We start from the raw sequence: 18,083 nt of genomic DNA on the forward strand, positions 1-18,083 counted from the left end.
ACACATTTTTTTGACAATGTGGTTTTTCCATTACAAAAAAAATATTTAAAAAAATACTGAAGAATAATCGATTTGTGAAATAATTATGTTGATACATGGCGATACCAAGGCAAGAAGATAGCTATGACTATTTGCCAGTGTCAAGTAAAAGGTACAATAGGGAATCCATACACGGGAAAATAGGATAGGACCACGATAGGACGGTATAGGCAAGGTGATCAGAAGAGTTAGGAAAAATCAATACAAATTACATTATATTATTACATATTTTTTACATAAACTAAATAGATTAAATGGAAAATAATAAACCTTACAATTTGACGTTATTCGTAAATATAAAAATAGATATATTAATAAAATATTTTTTACGATACATTAAAAGATATGACATACGAGTAGGAAGAGGAACATTTGAGGAAATTAACGAATTATAAAAGGAAGAATGATCGTATAAAGAGCAAGAGAAAAATATAATATGGTCTATATTTCCCTCACCCTCTCCACACTCGCAAACTTCAGTATTTAATACGCCAATTCTGGCTAGATGGCTAGGAATACACATAATATGTCCAATTCTCATGCGACTTATTGTAGATATAACTAATTTATTTCTTCAACACAAGCTTCTTGCCATTAAAAAAAAAAAATTAGTGTCATTTAATGTCAGTGTCCGAGGTCAGTGTTGACAAATGACAATTTAGGTGCATTTACGATGAAATAAGATTTAAATAATAAGAAAATATAGCATATTCTTTTTCAATAAGCATTAAAAGTCCCATATAAATTAACAAAAGAAATACATATGTGCTTTTATGAAAAAATATAACATATCCGAAAAAGATTATCATTTAAACTCTCCCTGTAATGTCAAAAAGCATTTATGTATACTGTTACATCATATAATCATACATTTCGACTTGTCTATAGCTGTGACTATTTGAATGAAGTATTGAATACCTCTATATATTGAGTTTTCGTCTCAAATTCTTCTATGAACATTGAACGCACATCTTGTGATTGTAATGAGATAAATGTTGCACTGTGCTCTAATGAACTAATGTTATGTTGAAATGATAATAATTAGTGTTTAAGTATGATTTTAAGCGACAAAATGTATCGGAAAATTTTGTGGTGTTACGTATTTTTATTGACATCGCTGGATATATCCCTAAACTCAAAGCTGACGGCACAGGGAAAGAGCCATGGTAAAATCGATTTCACTTGATAAATAATTGTCTATATGTTTTTCTCATTGAATTTGCCGAAATTTTAATTATTATCTACGAGGGAAATGATGTGTTAAAATTGCTAGGAGAACTTCGAAAGTAATCGAATGCGAAATGGTGTTATTTTTGACTGGGGCCTGATTGTTTTTCTTTTTACCCTACAAAATTGTAAGATATAATTATCAGCGTTGATGATAGAAATGAGTCGTTTTGGCGGTAAAGATGCAACAAGGCGGATGCATTGTGCACCGCGCATGCCGCGCGCAGCCGCTTGACTTGCGTACAAGAGCGACGTACAATTATTGAATAACTTTGTAATAATATGTCGTAGATGTTATCATTTTCGCGTGTTATCATCCCAGTAATATACTTAATGATATTTACTAAATTCTTAAAAATGATGTTTTTGAAAGCTTAAGTACTATCAGAATTGCTTTTTTATTCTTAATTTAGGTAGAATTGTTCACTGAACAATAGGTAATTGGGAATTGATTTTACTCCATTCAGTATCAATGGGCTTGTGTGTAAGAGGTTGATCATTGAACTTATCTCAATTAATATTTGTCACAGGTACATCAGTTCAGGATTCTCTCACAGACAGCATTGCATTTCAAGTGAGTAAAACATAATTATAATTTAATGAAAAAAGGTGTGTTCCATTATATTTTATAAATGTACATAAAATTATTTTAATTAAATTTTAACATTACATTTAACAACATATTTGAGAATTGTTTATAATCGTTCAGTTGATTTTCATCTAAAATATGGACCAACACTTGTTGGGTGTAATATTGAATCAAAAAACTACTTCCTTACTAAAGCATACATTCAATCAATCTAAATATCATAGAATAATCATTTAATTCATTATAAATAATCATATAAAATTGTATACAAACAAAAATTAAAAGTGATAAGATAACTTTCTTCCTTATCTATAATCTAAATGATTAATCATTTCATCTATAAATAAAGTTGAGATCAAAGAATAATTTTCACTGAATAACATACATTTTTTTCATCTCTAATTGCTATTATAAAACCTACACTCCAATAAAAGTATGTTTTACATTTAATTGAGAAAATTCTTAGTAACATTGTATACATAGTACATATATTATTATTAGTCTGTGGTAACATCATCTGTGATCTGACTGCCATCTTAACATTTTATCTTTTAAAAATGTAGCCTGGTAACCTCTTGTGATACGTGGACGTGTCTACCAAGTGATTTATTGTCGCGAAGAGGAAAACTTACTAAAAACTTAACTTAACAGTACTTATTGCTCATTGTTCTTATTCTTACTTATCAAACACTAGCTTTCCGCCCGCGGATTCGCCCGCGTTTTTAAAGAAAAACCAGCATAGTTCCCGTTCCTGTGGGATTTCCGGGATAAAACCTATCCTATATGTTAATCCAAGTAACCCTCTATATGTGTGCTATATTTCATTGTAATCGGTTCAGTAGTATTTGCGTGAAAGAGTAACAAACACACACACACACACATCCTCACAAACTTTCGCATTTATAATATTAGTGGGATATATTTGTAGGATAAGAAACATACAAAAGAGGCAGTCACTCTATCAAATGTATCCTGTGACTACCTGACTAACAAAATCAATGCAATTTGTTCTTGATTTGTCAGTATTACATCTTTACTTCAAAACTACCTTGTTATTGCAAGAGAATTTGTTTCCATTGATTTTAAAAATAACTTCTTTGATTTGATACTTGATCTGTAGTGAGAATAAAAGTATCAAGATGCATATTGCAATGGATCCTTTAAAAATATGTATATTGAGGTGGTGTGGAGCCATTTTGTTATACATTTACAATTCATATTAGAAGATTTTGATCTCAAACTCCATTTACATTTTTCTTTGAATGATAAACAACATTTCAGCAACAGAATGTTATATTTACATTTTACAATTATGTGTTTGCACATTTATCGCTACAATTTTTAAATATACCTTAATTTTGAATTAAAACCATATCACAATATCATAGGTCTAATCTACACTGAAGTTGTTTCACACTGTATTAATGCTATTCAAACTTAAACATTTATTCATTCAACTAAAGTTATTAAAGAAGCTTTTTTTAAACACCAAACATTACCTAAGTATAATATTTACCACTATTTTGGAAAGCAATAACTAAAGTTAGAGCTAGCAAACTTGATAGTTACTCTTTTTATGTTAAATGCAAATGAATTTTTATGGCAGACCAAAAGGGGCGGATGGGCCACCTCATGTTAAGTGGTCACCACTGCCCAGTGCCTGTAAACATGTGTAACATAACTTGCAAAAAATGCACTATTATGGGACCAGCAACACACTTCCTTTCATGCTACCAATTCACAGGAATGGGGGGCAGACTCAATCTCAGTGGAGAGCAACAAGAGCGCCGGCGAGAGCGTCGAGGGCGTGGCCCTCTGGCCGCCGGCGCTCCGCTTCGGGCGCTCCGCCCTCGCCGAGCCTCACACTCGTCTAGTCACATTGACCAATATGGCCAATACTACGCTACATTTGGCTTCCGTGGCGGGCACTACGCCAGACTTCCATGCTTCCTTTTTTGACTCTAAGGTATGTTTCTTGACAGGATGATGAAATGACGAAAATATATAAGTCATATGCTCAGTAGAAAATTATTACTGTCTTGCTTACTAATGTAGGTCATATTTATTGAAAAAAGTGAAGTCCCGTGTCCCCGTAGTGGGGTAGGGGGCAGATGCATTATTCATACATCTGTTTCACTGATCGATTTTTCTTTAGGGACAAGTAGGTGATCGGCCTTCTGTGTCCTGCCAGACCGAGACATTTTTTTTTTTCGTCTCCACCGGGAATCGAACCCAGGACCCCTCGGTTCTACGCTCACGCGTCAACCACTGTACCGAGGAGGCGGTCTCATATTTATTGAGCTGTATGTTAAAAATGTTCATTTATAATATAATATTATTTGTATAATAGAAAAGAAAATCAAAAATGTATAATTTTATTTCAATTTAGTAGCTAATTTAATGCGTGCCAATTGGAATACAATCATGTATTCCAATTGGCACGCATTAAATTTTCGCCCTACCCTCGTAAATGTGTAATATAATTATTATTGTTAAAAAAAAATGGTAAGATCTTCTAGTTACATTGGCTATGATTTTATATTGGCTATTAGTTCATGTATATTTTTTTGCATACCTATTTGTCGTGAGACTGGTAACAATAGATAATTTAAAGTTGGCGAAACTGATTTTAAAACTATATTCCTCAAGTGACATACTGTGCCTCAGGCCTGAGTTTATTGTTTAAATTAGCGAGTGAGCTATAAAATACATTGTTTTCTAAATGCACGGAAAATTAGTCACACATTCTAACCACCAGTAAATTATCTCGTAAAAATTGCTCGAAATGTTAAGTACGATAAAAAAATTCAATGTTATCAAATCGCACATATTTTGCCCTTTCATATGAAATACACAACGGAATCCAGTTCGGCAGTTAAGTAGGTCAATGCATGAGCAGATGACCATATTTAATGACATTTTTTATAAGTTTGTAAACCGGAAAGTTCAAGGAGGGCTACGCTTGTTCTGTGTGGAATAAAGATTGTCGTATTCGCACATTGTTATTATAATTACTTTGAATTTTATGCGCATACAGATACAGGGGAAAATAGTATCGTGGGAATTCATTAAAACGTTATGACTATCCCGTCCGATTAGGGCCCTTCTGGCCTCCTCCACTCAAGCGACAGCTCAAGCCGAGGTTCGTGGTACCCGTCAAGGGGGGACGCCCTTGTGCATGTCGCTACCAGGGTGAACCTTCAGTTCACCCCCGCGTCCGCGTTAACATGTAGAAGCCCTTCTGGCTAACATTGAGAGACACCACACAAAAAAAAAAAAAAAAAGTTATGACTATTCACTTTTACTTTTGTTCGAATCCAAAAACAATCTTGCGTGAATGCATAATGATGTTATACAGAATACAGAAAGGTTGTATGCCAAAGGTAAAGAAAATATCAAATTCATAAAAATAAGTTGGAAAACGGGTACCATTTGAATTTATTAAAAAAATGGCAGCATATAACCTCTCACAAAGAGTTCAATCAATCAATTGTTGATATTAGGAATTCTTTACATTTGAGGGTCGCCCGTTCTACCATATAATTTCTCCTTTGAAATCAATATAACAAATGGTCCCTGTGTAAACATGTGCGTCACTAATGTATGTAATAACACAATTGCTTTGAATTATGAAATAACCGTAAATGGGTTATAGATTTCATATAATAACGTAATATGTATTACTTATACTGTTAGTTATTATAATTTAATTCATTAATTTCTGTATTGGAATATTTTGCATAAAACTGGCTTATAAGAACGGTCAGGGATAATGAGAAAAAGTTAATTAATTTTTTTCATTTGAATGAAGTCGTGACCTAATTTGCGAATGCATGTTGCATATAATCTATCATTTTTATAATAAACTTGTATACCTCGAGTAAAAGCGTCCATTGGATCGAGAACATTCTAGAAGAGCGAAGTTTCGAAGCCGTGCACGTGTCAGAAGAATAAAGGAACGCAACTGGGCGGCGGGAAAAGTTCGGACCTTGTCATGAGCGGAAGGGAGGCAAGCTCGAACTTTTCCTGCGTCCCCGTTGACGTGGTCTGCTCGTCGTTAGAAATTGGAACATTAGTTACTACTTTTTTTTAAACTTTATAGAATGGGATGATTATGGAAGAATTTAATAAAAATAAAACGGATGTTTCATAATGAAGCGTAGTAAAAAGAAATTAAGCATTAATTATTTTTTTTACTATTTTTTGTCTTTAAGAACATGAAAATAATATGTGTAATATTTTGTTCTTTTATTATAAGGTTATAACTAGTTCAGATAATTCCGGAAGTTAATGCAAATATAAATTATTGTTAATATGACGTACTTGCATTTAAATTAGTCGCAAGTTGCAACATCAAATTCAAGCAGTGTTTATGTAAGTATGTATTTTGTGAAAAATATACATTTCTATGTTCCGCCATGCGTGTTTCAAATTATTGATTGGACCGAATGCGATGCACTCTACGTGCTCGCAATAAGTTATTTGGAAAACTTCACAAAATGCATACAGATATTTTTGTCCATAAAAATTCAAATTGTACTATCTCAAATATGGAAATGTAATAAAGTAGCTTATTTTAGCTTCGTAGTACATTTAAATAAGGTACTTTATTATGGCAATTTTGTATAACATATTAATATCTCCTTAAATGAGAAATTAAAACTGATTGAATTATGATGTAGAGGTAAGTACCTTGTGTAGATTGTAATAAAGGCGATAGAATGAAATAGTTTCCTATACATTATTTATTTTTACATAAAGCCCCGTATTCATAGTAAACATTTAAGTTGAATCGACATTTTGAAGAGTTTCTGTCAACATGTTGCGTGCAATATTGCGTGTTTCAAAGTTGCACGCACCGTCGCACGTAATGTTCTCGCGTGCGTCATCTCAAAAAAGTTTCCAGCAGCATTCTTGATCAACTGTTGTTCAACAAATGTTTACCATGAATACGAGACTTAACATTTAATTTATAAAAATAAATTTCTTCATTTATAGTTTCCATCAAATTTGTCTACCCACAGACCCCTTCGGAATCTAATTAGATCTGTGGTCGCAAATTTGTTATTCATTGTATGTACAGTCCGTGCCACCGCAAGGCAACACGACGTTCTCTGTGGTGTACCTTGGCAGGCGCGAGGGGCTCGTCACGGCGCATCTCTATATACACACGTCGCTCGGTGTACATAAGTATCCGGTACGTATGATTATCGACCATATTCGTATAAATATAAGGGATAAAATTGAATGAATGTATATAGTCTATAATCTATGTACGCACGTTGCTAGGTGTACACGAGTAGCCGATATGTATGATATTCGACCGTATTCTTTGCGGTGTAAAGTATAACATTGAACGCATCTTAACTGAAGTATCCTGTATTTATGATTGTCTACCGTATTGTGAGAGATATAAGGTATAAAATTGAATGCATATTTTTACGGGGTTTTGAAAATACATATTATTCTATGGGGATGAAAGAGGACGTATAATAAATAGGTGGCGCTTGATAGAATTAACTATTCTTATCTGTCTGAGTATATTTTTTATCTCGAATATCTTGAACATTTTCATTCGTTTTTTTTTTAACTATAGCAGCTATTCTTTCAATTTTAGACTTACTTCGATATACATGTTCAATTTTCCTTTTATAACGTAGATTGTATAATGTATACAGATAAACGATGCTGTGTTTGCTTTTTATTTAGGAAAGTAAATATCTACACGAACTAACGAAAGATATCGAACCACATAGACTCTATTTGTTGGGTAAACAACGAGGAATAAAGTATAAACAGAGCTTATTTACGTTATCAATGTAGCATTTTTATTGTATACCTTCGTCATATAAAAGAGATGGTGACTGCTTATAATTGAATTGGCATGTTTTTGAAGAAAGTAAATCTACATTAATTAGTTACGATAAATTATTTACATAAGAACAGTCTTCAAAGATGCAGTCGTTTTGTTATTAAATTGAAGTTATTAAATTTCCACTGCTGGGACACGGGCCTTCTATGAGCCTTCATGTCGTCGAGATTTTGATTCTTCGACATGTCGGTTTCCTTACGGTGTTTGCCCTTACAATTTGACCAGTGATCATGTTATAAAATGCGCAGTTAAATGTAAAAGTAAATTTATTTCCTGCATAGTGCACCTCGCCTGGTCTCAACAACCGACTTATCGATTTCATGTCAGAGGTCGTCACCACTGAGCCACCATTAATTTTTCATTTTTATCATCTAGCAGTACATAAGGTATATTATAAGTAATTCCCATAGGTGTCGGCGATCGGTGTGGCTAGCGAATACGACGTGTGGCCGCTCATTGGTCTACGCGTGCCGGCGAACGCGTCCGTTGAGCCCGAGCTCACGTTATACAATCCTACCGATAAAGTTATACAGGTACGTACACTGAATGAGTGAATGAATGAAGAATGTATAAGAATGATTGACCTTTTATAGGATACATTTTAAGTACTTATTTATTGACTACTCAATTACTCATGTAGGTACTGTAATAACGAGTTCTGGTTATTAAGACGAATAGAATTGTATGCCAAATTGTTGGCGAATTGTGCGGTCGTTACATAAATTTTATAAAAATTTTGTAACCATAATTCTGATAAATAAATTTTCATTTCATTTTATTTAGAAGTTGGATTATTTTTTGATGTACGGATAACAAGAGTTTAAAAAAATGTTATTATGGATATTTTGCGTCTTAAAACATATGAAATAGCTATGAATAATAGATGAGTTTCGCAAAAACCAGCAATCTAATTACTTATTAAAATAATTTGTATAATTCTCCGCTAAGTTCATCACTGTTTTTTAAAGTTTGAGCTTAAAAATAAATTATAATGATACAATTGGCGTGTTGTTTTTTAAACGTTTATCGAATAATTAAAAATATATTATGTAATTCTTGGAATATGCCAGCGCGGCGATAAGACTATATAAAGGGTCTTTGAGAGATAGTCGATGAAGAATCTTTTTTCATTGAACTTTTCTAGAATATTGTAGAATTTAGTTCAAAATGTTAATATATAAACTAGTTTAATTCAAATAATCATGATTGTCGTAACCGGAGCAGAATATTTATCCAATTTTCTAATAATATGCGAAATTTGTATGAATTAGAAGATTGGGCTCATTCATAAATGTATAGCACAATAAACTGGTTCGGTGTTGTTGTGAAAATTAAGTAGTTAAATTTATAGTTTTGTTTTGGTCAGATTTTTTGTGTGAAAAGTAAGCAAGCTGCTTATCAACAACACCTTTTTTACATCAATGTGACCAATTTCAATACATAGTTTTAAATATTTATTTTCTTCAAAATTTTGTTTTTGTATTATACATTGAAAGAGATGGAACCCCACAACATAGAGAATCCTAGTGTAGTTCAATGTATTTTTGTATATGTTATCTTTTTGGTATAAATAAATACAAATATTTATATCTACTTGTCCCAGCAGACGTTTTTACCCATTGCACCTTTTTTGCGTTTTCTCTCCATCAGAACCTTCCTTGCGCCTTTACAGAAATATAAAAATATAGCCGTATTGGTCGAACCGTCTGGAGTTTTACGCTTAGCATCATATTTGGCATTTCTTTTTTATCTACTTGCTCACCGTTACTGGTAGTAGCGGTGGTAATATGTACGCCGTCATATCTGATGTCATAGTGGGGGCAGAGAGGTTTCACTCTAAAGTGTGTTCGCGTACCTATGATAAATCGGCGGCGAGTACCAACCCTCAGCTAATATAGCTCTATAGCTAGCTATTATTTATGCCTAAAGTTATGCCTAAGTTGACTTGTGTTAGGGAGTGAACCTTCTGTATGTAGTACATACTATTATATATTCTGTGGTGGGAGCAATAACATGTGTTGCGCGTGCTCAGGTGAGCGAGGTGTACTCGTCGGGCGGTTGGCTAGGGCTGCGCCTCGCCGGCGGGGGCAGCAGGGCTCCGCGCGATGTGTGGGCGGTGCCGCCGCGTGAGAGCCGCGCGCTAGTGCGTCTGCGTGTGTCGCCTGTGCACAAGCAGCCGCGTGCGGCGTATGTGCGGTGAGTGAGGACACGTAACTTGAGCATATGCATACACACAAACAGACACATAAACATAGAAATACATGGAAGACTGTCTAATATATTGTATTAAAAAATTTGCACTATATAACATTACTCACACATGTTCACATTGCATATGTTTTATACTGCACATTAAACAATGTATTTTTCACACAATTAAAATTTCTATTTCAGACTTGAATTGGCCTAACTTAACTTATTCTTATAATCTGTGTGGTTTAATTTATGTGGGTAGTTAGTCGATTTTAATCGTGTTTCTGTATTAAAAATAAAGCATAAATATTTTTCGATAAAAACCGTGTTTTCTTTCGAGATTACGATTGACTTTTACTATAATAACAAGTATATGTTTATAGGATAAAAGCGAACATCCCGGGCGGCGGGCTGGTGGTGTGCGTGGAGGCGCGCGGCGCGGCGGCCGGGGGGCACGCGCGCCCGCTGCACCTGCGCCTGCGCCCGCACGGCTCGCGCGACCCCGAGCGCACGGTACGGTGTGTGCGCGTGTGTGTGTGTACGGGCGAACAGATATAACATATCAACAGAGTTTGAATGAAAAAAATATGAAGCAAAATAACGACATTGTTATTGTTGTAATTTCATCGATTGTTTAGCTATTTGCGACATTTCAGTTATATGGAAAAGCATTATTTCCTTGTTATATTTCGAATCTATATTATGTACTTTTTCATATTAAAATGTGTTTTTCATTTTTAGCAAAAAAAAAATAGATAAAAATATGAGTAATAATTCAATTATAATGAGACCAATAATGACTGTAATATCATGTTGTATACAGGTATATGTGGAGGCGGCGAACAGTGCGAACGTCGCAGTCCGAGTTGACTCATCGCTCGGCGCGGCGCGCTGCTGGCGCTCCGCCCCCGCGCCGCACGAGCCCTGCGCTGACACGCACACTGCTAACGGTGAGCACACACAGACATAAACATACATGTCATTGCATAAACACGCACACGTATTTACATTATACGCACGCAATATACGGCACGAACGCTAACGCAAATACAAGCCAATACCCCACCAATGGTTAAAAATACACACTGTACACACACACACACACACACACACGTTGTACTGAAACACATGTACAAACTAATTTGCAATAAACAAACATACACGCAAACCGCTAACGATACGATCCGCATTAACACGCACACGCACGCACTAGATACTACGAAAATAGGTGTATTAATTTAAAGCACCCACTTACCTTGCATTAGTGTTTTTTTACATTTACCAGACACTATACAGATAATGATTATGGTTTGAATTATAAACTAATAATTTTCTTCCTCACAGGTGGTATGGAAGTTCACAACGGGGCTCATTTGACAGTACTGCGCTCGCACCTCGAGCCGTTTGAAGAGTTCACACGAGTCGCACGACTTACGCTTAACTGTGAGTTTTAATTATTATTTTTTTGTATTGCACATACAGTAATACAGTTAACGTTGCAATATTAAGTGTAAATCGTAATCTCCGAAATAGTTAGGATAAGGAATTTAAATTAAAAATATTTTCGTGAAGCTTTAAAATGAGATATGACTGTATTTGTCACTAATAAATGATAAACGTATTTTTGTTAAAAAAAGCTATAATGGGTAATAAACAATGTTTTTTTTTATTTGCTTTTTCAATTGTATTTTTTTTTGTAATTTTATACATAGTTGCCAGACCGGACGCAGCACGTTCGACCACAAAAAAACACCAATACGTTAACAATAATATAACGATCGAAATTCTTAAATAGAAATATTCACAGACGCGGAGCTGTATGCGCAAGCTCAGCAGAGACAAATCGAAAGTGATGATGAAACGCGGCAGAACGGGGACGACCCCAGTGGGCTGAGTGGGGACGAATTGGGGCTACTGGGGCAGATGGGGCAGTGGGCGTGGTGCGGGGGCTGCGTGAGGGTGGGCAAAGCCACGGTGCCGTACAGTGTCAGTTTACTGCCGGGGACGCTGGCCTTCACGCCTAGTGCGATAGAGTAAGTTATTTTATTCTAATTTTTATTATTGTTATAGAATTTTATGACTATAGAACGAATTAAAGTGGAGTCATTTTAATAGTTAACAGTTACAACGTAACCTTGTAACAGCGGGCATAAAATAATATATTTTTTTCGTTTTGTTTTGTTAATTGATAAATTTCTTCAATTACGATTACATATTTATTGTAATTATAGCCAGAACGAGTCATTTTACGATTTACTATCACTAATAAACCATTCAAAATAAAAATAAAGAATAAAAAATAAATAATAGCTTTATTGGTCCTTCGAGTCTTCCTTTAAAAATACTAGCAAACACACATAACACGATTTTATACTTACTTACTTACTGGAGTGGCGCAGGGACCCAAAGTCAGTCTTGGCCTCCGACAATAAGAGCCTCCATTTTACTCTATCCTGCGCCATCTCTTGCCAGTTGTTGATTTGGAGGGTGCGCCTCTCGCGAGGTCTTTGATGCTAACACGATTTTATAAATAAACAAAATTGAATTGAAAATGTTTTACAGCATAGTCACATCGGACATTGAAAACGCAGTGAAAGAACAAGAGATACGCGCGGAGAATCAGTTCAACGAGCCGCTACAAATCACGGCCGTTCGCTTACCAGACGAGGCTAAACCTTATTTTAGGGTAAGGAGACCTGTGTATTTGTGTATATGTGTATATGTTTTAATTTTTCAAACTGAGAAAAACGAAGAATTATTGTTATGTGTATTTTTCTTGTTTAGTGGATCAGCCTATTTACAACTCCCGAGAATAGATATTTTTTGAAGTGATACTTCTTTAGCCGCGTTGAGTGTAAAATTTTCTAGATCGCGTCATGGCAATGCCGTCACGTCAAGGAGTGAAGTGAAAATTTGGGTATCTGTGAATTTTCCCAAAGAAGTTTCAATTCTGACACGTGTGCACACACACTCTTTTTTCAACACAAATTACGTTTTGTAATAATAAATATCCGTCAATGAATTAATTTTCATTGTAAGCGTATAATTTTCCTATCTTTCACCAGATATCAGATTTCATACCGGTCACACTGAAGCCGGGTGGCTATGAATCGTTAGTGCGTATCAAACTACGCGAAAAGCCCCCAGAGGACGTAACCCTGGACCTCGCGATCGTGGTTCATACAAATATGTCACTGTATCACGTGCCGCTTCGGTTGTACAGCGGGAAGTTTAGATTTGTGAGTATTTATCGTAATTTGGCATTGAGTTACCATGTACTACGTACTAATACCTGTAATAATACCTCAATGTAATTTGGTAATATTTTTTAATTATTATTTGGTTTAAATGGAAATTTGGGCTCGAAGGACTACTAAATCTTTATGTGACGTTGGTAGGTGGTATCATTTGATATTATAATATGCGAATAAAACTGCTTGAACTTTGTGCATTTAAATTTGATTAGTTTTGATGTAAATTGCACGAAGAGCAAGATTTTATACGGAATATAGCGTATTAAGTGTTTATGGTCCTTCGAGCCGGATCTAGCTTTACTTATACATGAAAACGTTTGAAAATGTTCTCTCTCTATCGTAAATCATCTCGATCGTAAACCTACTTTACAAACAACCAATTATTTTTTTATCCAACATTGTTTCTCCAGGAATGGGAGTGGCCCAATTCATCGGACGGTAACTTAAACCTGGGTGCAGTGGGCACGTCGACCACGTGGCGCGTGGGGTTGCGGGTTCACAACCCGGCGTGTGTTGAGATGTGTATCACGGATCTGGGCGCTACGCTACCGGGCGCGTCCGCTACGCTCTCTATATCTGCACCGGTTGGTTATTTATATTGATTTTAACAAGATTTTAGGCATGACGTAACTTTTAATTTGTACAGACATAATGGTTGGTGTCTTTGAATCTATATATATATATAAAAATGAATTGCCGTTCGTTAGTCTCGCTAAAACTCGAGAACGGCTGGGCCGATTGAGCTGATTTTGGTTTTAAAATGTTTGTCGTAGACCAGGGTAGGTCCAAACGGTGAGCGAATAAGTAAAAATTGCGAGTAAGATAGAGTAAGACGACAATTCCATTTTCCCATATAAAAGTTGACCGCATACTTTCTGTCAAACATTTGACGGTATTTGTACTCTCAGTTCCACTCGAATTGAAGAACGCATTAAAACAAGACTTTTGAATCGACAACATAATATCAACTTTGCTCATAACATCGTGGATTTAAATTTCAAAATATAAAAATAATTTTGATTTTCGTACATGTCAATCATTAGTTGTCAATCCTGTCAAATACGATAAATATTGTTTGACATTCATGCGTTCAAAAATGTATTGTGTAAAATAATTAAAAAGTAAAAAGGGTGAATAAACTATTACAGTCTGTATTTTTTTTAATCAATTATTGAAAAGTGCAATTAAAGCAGATACATAAAAATTCATCCAATATTTGTGTTTACGCGTGCTTTCAGAAATTGATAAGGTAAAACTAACCAAGAAGGATAGTTCATTAATCGAACTATTCTTCTTTAAAAAAAATCTATAAAAATGTAAAAATTCCGTAAGTCCGGAAAATTTCTATACGTCAGGAAAAATTCTATAAGCCAGGAAAATTTCTATACGTCAGGAAAAATTCTATAAGCCAGGAAAATTTCTATACGTCAGGAAAATTTATATAAGCCAGGAAAATATCTATACGTTAGGAAAAATTCTAAAAGCCAGGAAAATTTGTATACGTGAAGTTACGTACATACGTTTCTTTGCCGCAAAAATTTCTATAAGTCAGGAAAAATCCATAAGTCCGAAAATTTCCGTAAGTCCGGAAAATTTCTATACGTCGGGAAAATTTATATAGATAAGGAAAATTTGTATAAGTCAGGAAAATTTCTATACGTCGGGAAAATTTATAAAGATAAGGAAAATTTGTATTAGTCAGGAAAATGTTTCCAAGTCCGGAAAATTTCCATACGAAAGGAATATTTCAAACGTCAGGAAAATTTCTATACGCCAGGAAAATTTCGATAAGACAGGAAAATTTCGATAAGCCAGGAAAATTTCTCTACGTCAGGAAAAATACTACTGAACCGGTTACAATGAAATTTAGCACTCATATAGAAGGTAACTTGGATTAACACATAGGGTAGGTTTTATCCCGGAAATCTCACGGGAACGGGAACTATGCGGGTTTTCCTTTGAAAACGCGGGCGAAGCCGCGGGCGGAAATCTAGTTTTTAAATAAAAATAATAAACATTTTTTTAAACATTGTAAAATTGATCTACATTTTAAAAATAACATAATGCCTGTTCGATTGATATGGAATTGTTGCATTATGTTTTTTTTTTAAATTTGAGGGTAGTTGTTCAAATTTCTTTCATTACCAATTGTTGTCTATTGCATCTAACGTGGCGCGTTTGTATTGCAGCAGTGCGTGCCGCCGCGCGGCTGGTCGCTAGCCGCGCTGCGTGTGGTGGCGCCGGCCCGGGAGGGCGCCGTGGCGGGCTCCGTGCACGTGAGCAGCGGGCACGCGCGCGCCACCGCGCCGCTCGCGTTGCGCGCGCACGCCGGCCGCCTCACCGCTGCGCAGGCGCGCGCGCCGCCCGCCGCGCCGGTACGTATGGGGCGGTGAGCAGCGGCCACTTAACAGTTTTCGATGATTTATGACAGTGATGTAGCTTAACAATAACAGATAAGCTATAAAAGTACTTTCAGTTCCGTCCACGTGTAAAATCGCGCGACACAGGTAAATCATACTGAATAATATCACGTTATTTCAACTGTAAACGAAATAAATGCTATAATATGTAATAATAATATCATCATAACTTTCTACTCGAAGGACCAATAAACCTTAACACGCCTGCACTAAGAAAAGTTTCTTACATAAAACTCTCATTACAGTACTCAGGCACGCGAGTGCCGCTCGTGGTGGAAAACTCGATGTCGCTGTGGATGCGCGTCACGGGCGTCACGTACGCGCAAGACAACACGCTGGAGACCCTCACTTTTATGTACGTACATTTTTTGGCACATATTATATGTCGGAGTATTGATTTATTCAGTTGGTAATAACGCCATCTACTGGTAAAGTTGTGAGTATTTTGAAGATTGACATAGTAAGACTTGAAGTTTTAACGAATGAATTTATGACAATGACAAGTGACAATGACAAGTGACAATGACATTTTTCCTTGAGTCAGTAGTTTGGCAGGTTGGGGGGTGTCAGTTCGAACTGTGGTCCGAACGACACTTGCCGCCCGACAGCCAACCGCGCCAGTTGTGCGCACTGATTCTTTTTATTATTTACGATCATGGCGGACGTTGAAATTAATCGCGAGGAATCTCCGAAAGCAGCGGTGGGATCTGACCATCATTCCTCCAGTGTATTTAACCGACACCCTGCTACTACGAGCGAGACTTATTTCCGGGAATCGGCGAACCAATCCGCCGAATCAGATACTCCACCAACTGGCTACGTGGAATACTCCACCAACAAGCTGGCGATGATCGATCGACTGGAGACAGCGTGAGTGAGGCGAACGAGATCGAAGTCGTCATGTCAGGTATCTCTGACAAATCAGGTACGATCAGATTTATTAAAAAATCCCCCACGGACTTTGTAACATTAGATAGACACGTTGCTACCTACCCTCAAATTAATAAAAATAATAAACGACCTTCAACTTCGAGCTCTTTTTGTAGTGACTTTAAGCAGCGTTAAATTGAAACAAATGACCATGTTATGTGCCACAATTGCGGCAAAATGGGGCACTATAAGCGAAGTTGTAAATTCCGTCCGCACACTAAGGTTTCACATTCGGAAACGTTTTAATTAAAATGTTCCCCGCCTGTCGATAAAAATGTTCAGTGCACTTATTGTCGCAAATTGGGGCATACAGAGGAGGTGTGTTTCTCTAAACAACGCGACGAAAAATTTAAAAAAAGTAGTGATATAAAGTCCGTTATTATGTGTGTGTCTAGTCAGAATCGCCGCTTGTTAAAATTATTGTTGGTAGACTTCAATTACAAGCCCTCGTAGATAGTGTATCTAACTGCTCGCTCATTCGTAAACCTATCGCTGACGTTATGACCGGTGTACGAGATTTTTTTTATTTTTTTATTTACGCGTTTAACTGGTATTAGTTCCACTTTCACTCATTCTTTTTCCCGTATTACTTTGCCTATAGAGATCGATGATGTTAAAAAAAAAAAAATTTGATGTTTTTACGCGACTCGGGGTAAACTTAATAATTAAAAATAAAGGCGTTCACGTTTCTCGCGATGTTCGTGCGCACGTTTGTGCTTTGCAAAGTGCCGATATAGAAGCAATCGATACCTACCTTACAGACATCCAAGATATTGCTCGTTTACGTGGTATTATTGAAAATTTTAATGAAAACCTCGTAAAGGGGAACTCGAGGGTCGTAACAACAGGTGAGATGGAAATTAGATTATAAGATCCGAACAAAATAGTGCAGCGTCAACCTTATCGCCTGGCCCCCGCGGAACGCAAGGCCATGATTGACATAATAGTTGACCTCCAGTCTAAAAACATTATCAGCGAGAGTACGTCACCATTTTCAAGCCCGGCGATCCTCGTGAAGAAGAAGGATGGCTCTGACAGGTGTGTATTGATTTTCGTGAGTTGAATTCGAATACCGTGCGCAATATGTGTGTCATGAAAAGCTGAGTAAATATCAAACAAACAAACTCAAACTCAAACATTTATTTATTCAATTAGACTACTTTTAGTAGCACTTTCGAATCGTCATTACATAAGTATTTTTAACATTTACCACCGATTCGGAAAGCAGTATCTATGGAGAAGAACCGGCAAGAAACTCCATAGTTGCTCTTTTAAAATCATATTGTCAATATTACATAATCTGTAACTTAAATCTAACTACATAATATATCATAATATGCCAAAGAACTGTCCTGTGGTTCTTACGCGACAACCCTCCATGGATTTTCATCTTCCATATATTCCTTAATGCTATAATAGGCTCTCTGAACTAATATATTTTTTACATAAGTTTTAAATTTAGCACTACCAAACTCTTTAATATTATGAGGAATTCTATTGTAAAAGCGTATACCTTGACCCATAAATGAATTTTTAACTTTAGCTAATCGGAAAAATGG

At 35.9% G+C, this 18,083-nt stretch overlaps 1 protein-coding gene across 1 annotated transcript in view; it reads left to right on the top strand.

The window, feature by feature from the left end:
* Positions 1-935: 935 nt before the first annotated feature.
* Tmem131 (Transmembrane protein 131) overlaps positions 936-18,083 on the top strand; it is a 36,018-nt gene continuing 18,870 nt past the window's right edge. The window contains exons 1-15 of the mRNA XM_090116829.1: positions 936-1,205; positions 1,797-1,840; positions 3,600-3,821; positions 6,939-7,052; positions 8,138-8,260; positions 9,760-9,923; positions 10,304-10,433; positions 10,744-10,870; positions 11,265-11,363; positions 11,728-11,953; positions 12,483-12,606; positions 12,986-13,159; positions 13,585-13,758; positions 15,364-15,549; positions 15,840-15,949. Of these exons, the coding sequence (XP_089972955.1) occupies positions 1,094-1,205; positions 1,797-1,840; positions 3,600-3,821; positions 6,939-7,052; positions 8,138-8,260; positions 9,760-9,923; positions 10,304-10,433; positions 10,744-10,870; positions 11,265-11,363; positions 11,728-11,953; positions 12,483-12,606; positions 12,986-13,159; positions 13,585-13,758; positions 15,364-15,549; positions 15,840-15,949 (2,129 nt within the window). The 5' untranslated portion in view covers positions 936-1,093. The remainder of the gene's footprint in view (positions 1,206-1,796; positions 1,841-3,599; positions 3,822-6,938; positions 7,053-8,137; positions 8,261-9,759; positions 9,924-10,303; positions 10,434-10,743; positions 10,871-11,264; positions 11,364-11,727; positions 11,954-12,482; positions 12,607-12,985; positions 13,160-13,584; positions 13,759-15,363; positions 15,550-15,839; positions 15,950-18,083) is intronic.

The sequence above is a fragment of the Colias eurytheme genome, chromosome 26 (assembly GCF_061535395.1).
Source record: "Colias eurytheme isolate Ceu_HAF_F1 chromosome 26, ilColEury1 Martin Lab GWU primary, whole genome shotgun sequence".
Lineage (NCBI taxonomy): Eukaryota > Metazoa > Arthropoda > Insecta > Lepidoptera > Pieridae > Colias > Colias eurytheme.